The 6000-nt window shown below is 60.7% G+C and overlaps 3 protein-coding genes across 3 annotated transcripts; 1 reads left to right on the top strand and 2 right to left on the bottom strand.

Annotated features, from left to right (window-relative positions):
* Positions 1-571: 571 nt before the first annotated feature.
* IUM83_05048 (uncharacterized protein) lies at positions 572-1402 on the top strand (the record flags this gene model as incomplete). Its single annotated transcript, XM_067929160.1, has 1 exon — positions 572-1402. The coding sequence occupies one exon, from the start codon at positions 572-574 to the stop codon at positions 1400-1402; it is 831 nt and encodes a 276-aa protein (XP_067794640.1).
* Positions 1403-2063: 661 nt separating this feature from the next.
* IUM83_05047 (uncharacterized protein) lies at positions 2064-3128 on the bottom strand (the record flags this gene model as incomplete). Its single annotated transcript, XM_067929159.1, has 1 exon — positions 2064-3128. One exon carries the CDS (start codon positions 3126-3128, stop codon positions 2064-2066), a length of 1065 nt encoding a protein of 354 aa, XP_067794728.1.
* Positions 3129-3716: 588 nt separating this feature from the next.
* IUM83_05046 (DNA repair protein) lies at positions 3717-5248 on the bottom strand (the record flags this gene model as incomplete). Its single annotated transcript, XM_067929158.1, has 4 exons — positions 3717-3979; positions 4074-4161; positions 4239-4281; positions 4371-5248. The coding sequence occupies 4 exons, from the start codon at positions 5246-5248 to the stop codon at positions 3717-3719; spliced, it is 1272 nt and encodes a 423-aa protein (XP_067794794.1).
* Between the last annotated feature and the right edge of the window lie 752 nt (positions 5249-6000).

The following is a 6000-nucleotide window of genomic DNA, read 5'->3' as shown; positions in this document are numbered from 1 at the left end:
CGTTTTCAACAATAATGAATACCACAGTCGGTGAATCCACTAGCAACCTGCCAAGCAGCGACACCGTCAACACAAGCTGCTTCAAAAGCATGGCCTCGCACTTCGGAATCATAGTACTGCATAACACTCAACATCATGACATCACTCATATGCTCTTGTTCCGTTTCCTGCTGTCGTTTACCTTATAGGTCGCCACGAAGCAGGACAGACGAGTGGTTCTTTCTCGGGCGTTTCGCTGACCGTCATGGAGAAATACAGATGGGCATATGCATACGAGGCGCAGTCCTGAACTGCCGGTCCATGCTGCTTGCCGCGGGGGGGGCATCGCTGCAGATGCCAGTATCGTAAATTACGGCCGCCCTACCTGTGAGACTCTATCGTCGCCAGCCGCGCCGTTTCTATAGTTGGGTCTGTGCTCCCACGGAGAAACAGCTGGCGGCGCACGCACCAGGGTGCTTCTTCCTCGCTGTCATTTCCGGAAAAGCTGCGGGGCGCTCACGAGTCGCTAAAGTTTTAGGCGTATACAAACGCCAAGTAGTCGCGCGATCCCAGCGTACGAAGTAGCCAGACGATGGCCAACAACCCCGTGGAGGAGGACGCGCGCGAGCTGCTGCTGCTGGAGCGGCAGCGCACGGCGGCGCTGGAGCAGGAGGTGAAGTCGCTGCGCGCGTCGCTGGTGGCGCTGGGCGAGTCGACCGAGTTCGAGGAGGAGCGCATGACCAACCGCCTCATCAAGCGGCTGCACGACGTGAAGAGCGAGAAGGAGAAGCTGGCGCTCGAGGTGGAGCGCGAGGAGGAGCTGCTGACCAACAGCCTGCAGAAGAAGCTCAACCAGCTGCGCAAGGAGAAGGTGGACCTGGAGAACAAGCTCGAGAACGAGCAGGAGTACATCGTGAACCGCCTCTCGAAGCAGCTCGAGGCCGCGCGCGCCGAGAAGGAGCGTCTGCTGCAGGAGCTGCAGAACGAGGACAACGGCGTGCGCAAGGCGCTCGAGTCGCAGGTGGCCAAGATCCTGCACGAGAAGGTGCACCTGGAGAACGAGCTGGAGCAGGAGCAGGAGTTCCTCGTCAACCGGCTGCAGAAGCAGCTCTCCGGCCTGCAGAGCGAGCGCCGCCGCATGGAGCGCAAGCTGGCCAAGGAGAACGTGGCGCTGCTGGACCAGATGCAGCTCAAGCTCGAGGTGCTCAGGCTCGAGTGCGGCGACAACGCCAACGCCTTCGCCGACGGCGTGGGCAAGATCCTGGCCAGGGCCAAGGAGCAGCAGACCAAAAAGGCCGCCGACGTCGTCAAGACCGCCAAGGACGACATCAACATCCAGGCCTGGGCCGCGTCCTCGGGATACAAGCCGCAGCTCACGCCCGAGGGGCTCGTCTACCAGCACATCCGTCGCGGCACCATGTGATGGGGGCAGGCTTGGGCTTTGGACGCGCGGATTGACGCACGGCGACCAGATTGGGACGTCGTGTTGGTATTTTATCTCCTTGCTTCGGGCGGTGGACGCACGTGACGGTCGCTGCGGTGGCGCTGTGGTTCTTTGCTTTTCTTTTCAGTTGCTCTCGCTGCATATGCGTTATGTCCCGTTTGCCGCCTCTCGACATGGAGATAAGACGAGGAAGCGGACAGTCCACCACTAACCCAGACAAGAAAAACAAAACCCGAATGAAACCGAAGCGAACGAGAGGAGGGAAGCGAGCCACTGCAAGCTCGTTCATCAGGAGAAAAATGAAGACAGGAAAGATCAGGAGAGAAATAGCGTCGAGAGAGGTGAGAGAGGAACGGCGCGAGCGAGAGCAGCAGCAAATCAACTTTAATCATGTAACATAGCGAAGTACACACTGCGTCCTGTAAGTCTTGCTAACGTTGTGATCTCTTGAAGCCTCGTCCCAAATGACGAAGGACAGCACCACCGGATTCCGGTGACGGAATTGCGGGATGACGACGATGAAGTCCATCGTCGTCATGGAGTTGTAGTTTTCAAGTTTTCTATTAGCAAAATAAATGATCAATACTGACGGACAACTCGCGTCCTGCCTAGCTCCGTGTCCCTATCAAAACTTGGTAGTTTACAGTGCCTGGCGCACCATGTTCTTCTGCGCGTCCGAGAGCTTGGTGGGGAACTGCACGTCGAACTCCACCACCAGGTTGCCCCGCTGCGAGGGCCACTTCTGCAGCGGCATGCCCTCGCCAGCGATCACCATCTGCATGCCGGGGGCGACCACGCCTCCGAGCGGGACGGGCACCTCGCGTCCGTCCAGCGTTTTGATGGTAAGCGTGCCGCTGCCCAGCAGCGCGTCTCGCAGCGACAGCTTGGCGTGGTACAGCAGGTTGTCTCCGTCGCGTTTGAACTTGTTGTGCGGCTTCTGCCTGATGACGAACACGATGTCCTGCGCGGGTCGGCCGGGCAGCGCGTCGCCCTGGCCCTCGAAGGTGACCTTCGTGCCGTCCTTCCAGCCAGGCTTGATGCTGATCTCGAGGATCTTCTGCTCCTCGTGCAGCTGGTTGGAGCTCGGGTCGTGCACCTTGCGCGTGATCTTGAGCTTCTTCGTGCAGCCCGTGTAGAGCTGCTCGAGCGACACCTCCAGCTCGCTCTTGAGCTGCTGCGCGCGCGGCTGGCGCGACTGCCCGAAGGGGTCGCCGAAGCCGCCGCTGCGCATGTTGTGCATGCCGCCGAAGCCCATGTCGCCGAACATGGAAGCCATGGGGTCCCTGCCCTCGGCCTCGTGCAGGTTGGAGGTGCCGAAGAACTGCTCGAAGATCTTGGACGGGTCCGTGGAGTGGAAGCTGAAGCCGCCGCCCGGGAAGCCGCCGGTGGACGACGTCGTGTACGTGAAGCCGCCGGGCATGCCGCCCATGCCGCCAGGCATGCCCCCCGCCTCGGGGCCCTCGGGCCCTGCCGGCTGGCCCTTGAGCCCCTCCTCGCCGTACATGTCGTAGATCTCGCGCTTCTTCTTGTCGCTCAGCACCTCGTAGGCCTCGCCGATCTCCTGGAACTTCTTCTGCGCCCCGTCGCGGTCGTTCGGGTTCTTGTCCGGGTGCCACTTGAGCGCCAGCTTGCGGTAGGCCTTGCGCAGCTCGTCGTCCGACGCGCCCCGCGCCACGTTCAGCACGGCGTAGTAGTCCTTGCCCATTGTATACGTGTGTGTATCTCTCTCTGTCTTGGTCACTTGAGCCCTCGCAGGCGATTTCAGTAATGAGACCTGGCGTTGAAGACAGCACACAAAAACAGTGGTGTGCATACACAAAAATGTTCCCCGTATGTCCTCCGAATGTAGTTAGGGCGCAGGGTACCTAGTCTACATGTAGGTCACTTACCCTCGAGGCTAGGTGACCTGGGTCCTAGCTACATTCCGACGACCGTCGGACGACCTTCAGGGAACATTAGGTTGACAACTTCAACGTGGTCACTTCAACGAGCAGGAATGCATCGAACGCCCACCGAGCCGCCGTGGCGCTGCGCAGCTCCGGGGAGATGTTCGACGAGGCGCAGCGCATCGGCCTCGACTTCGACCGCTACGACCGGCGGCAGGAGATTTTCCGCAAGAAGTTCGCCGCCGAGACGCGGAAGCAGAACCAGGGGATCTGCGACGGCGCGGTCTCGTGCAACTCCGCCTCCTCCAGCGTCGCGGCGCAGCTATTCGCGCAGCACGACGCCTCGCAAGGCGAAGACGAGGACGAGGGCAGCCATCGCGCCAGCAGGAAGGCTCGCTACGTGTACGCTACGAACTTGACGAGGAGGTCGCTGCGGAGCTGCAGGCGCGTTGTCGCTCGTGCTTGCGCAGCATGGTGATGAGGATGTTCTCACGCTTGTTGCGGCTCACGCGGTAGTTGGAGGCCGGGCGCGGGTCGCGGATCGGCAGCATCATGCGGAAGGACTCGGACTCGTGGTAGCTCCTGGCCACGCTGTCCGGCACGTCACCGTCGTCGCGCGTGCTGCCGTACCGCGACTGGAGCTTGACCCCGCGCAGCGACTCGCTGGGGGCTGCGAGCAAGGAGAGAAACACGCAGTTGGAGACATAAAGAGCTGTCAGCTTCGAGGTGTCTGCAGCCCCTTTCCCACGCAATAGTGCAGTTACCTTGCGAGCCGAGCCTTCTGCTGTCGGCGTCAGCCAGAGCCACCAGCTTCGGGCGATGCATGGCTTCACGACAGCCCGAACACATTTCCTGCAGCAGTACAGATATCACCACCCAGCAGTAAGTCTCCATGCCCATACCACCCCGTGGCGTCACGCTGAACGTACGACTTTCTCCAGCCCGCGGACGATCTTCGAGCAGTGGCAAGCACTGCAGTGCATCGTAACATGCACACAGATCATTAGCGTTAGCTGTGTTACGATGGAAGAGGGCCATGGCAGACAGGCAGTTCAACGTACAGGAGACTCTCGCGCTCCGACTTGGACTTCTCGATCAGCGTCGCGATCGTCTTCATGCGCTGGCACTCCCTCCCGTGGATCGTCGCGAGGATATAGTCTCCTGCCGCGTCGATCGTCTCCTGGCGTCGCCGGGGCTTGGAGCTCCCTGGCAGCTCCACAATCCCCCGAATAAATATGTCCACAGCGTCGGGCGCGGCTTGGCAGTACAGATAGCAGACCGACATGTTGACCCGGCGCAGCGACGGATCCGACGCGCGGTCCTCCGTCTCGACGGACTTTATCAGCTGGAAGCCGAAGCGCCTGCCGGCGATCATGGTCGTGTCCATGCGTTCGACCCAGCAGAGCTGGTCGATGACCCCCGGGATGTGGCTGGATCTCTCCACGAACTTGACGCCGAAGAACTCGTGCGGCGTGGCCTCCGATCGCGTACGGAACGTGCGCACCACGCCGCAATCCAAGACACCGCCGTACTGGATGGAGGCGTTCAGCTGCATCTGCTCCGTCGAGTCCGCGTACAGCCCGTCCATGACCTCGTCCAGCGTTCCGGGCAGCGTGCCGCCCCCGAAGGCGCTCACCATCGTGGTGCGCAGCGTCCCAATCGACCCCGAGCTGCTGCCGTCGTCGGGCAGCGAGTGTCGGGTGTTGCAGACGCTCGGCGCCACGCGCTGCTCCACGCGCTCCGTATAAAGGTCGATGCCCCGCTCCGACTTGAGCTTGAGCCATTTGCTGGCGTCCACCACGCGGCGGCGGCAGCGCACGGAGTCCACGTACTGCAACGCCGTCTTAGCGATGATGCCGTCGCTCGAGCGTACGAAGGCCCGCAGCGAGGCCGCCTGCTCCTGCTGCTCCTGTGCCTGCTGTTCGTCGCTGTCCGACATGGCTAAGGAGTAACTACCACGCCGGTCTCACTTGTGAATTCATATTTGGAACCTCGCGAGTGTAGCCATCGCTAAAGGGCGGACTGGACGCATGGTTGCTCCGCAGATTTGCTGGGCCATGAGAAGCTCACGTTGGGCTGGGAACTCAGCGCAGGACATTTTGTGCGGCGGCAAAACAGCACCTGGGAGTGCAGAACCCAACGATTACGAGCGTCCTGGTGGTGGCCGTGGCGGTCAGCTGTTCCTCGCTTTTGGCCATTATTGCGACCTGATTTATCTACCGGTGGAAGCCGTGTAAATTGATCACTTCCTAGCGCCCACTATGTATAGCTGAAACGAACAGCGTGAGCTTGATAGGCATCACCGGCAGCTTTAGGCTAATTCTGCACGATTCTTCACTGTAGCAGCCTGCCAGCCGGAGACTTGGAACGAATTCTTGTCAAGGCCAGCGTCGACACCTCGACCATGGAGACCCAACCCATGCACGAGTGCACCCGCCAGAAACTTGACCGGCTGGAAAAGGGCATCAGCAACATGTTGGCCCGGATCGACCGACTCGGCATCTCAGTAGCTCCATCTGAGGAGGAGAAGCGCGCATTTATCGCTGCTCAGCGTCGACAGCGTCAGCTGATGAGAAGGCTGATGAAGAACGTACGGATCAAGTTCAGGTTCTTAGCGCAGTGCGGCGGGCATCCCGAGTCAATCGAGGCCAGGGCGATCCTCCTCCATCTAGCCAAGAAAATAAAACGCGA

This window comes from Phytophthora cinnamomi, assembly GCF_018691715.1.
Source record: "Phytophthora cinnamomi strain GKB4 chromosome Unknown Contig23, whole genome shotgun sequence".
NCBI lineage: Eukaryota > Oomycota > Peronosporomycetes > Peronosporales > Peronosporaceae > Phytophthora > Phytophthora cinnamomi.
Note: the sequence above shows the minus strand (reverse complement) of the source record. Positions and strands in the feature narration are given on the sequence as shown.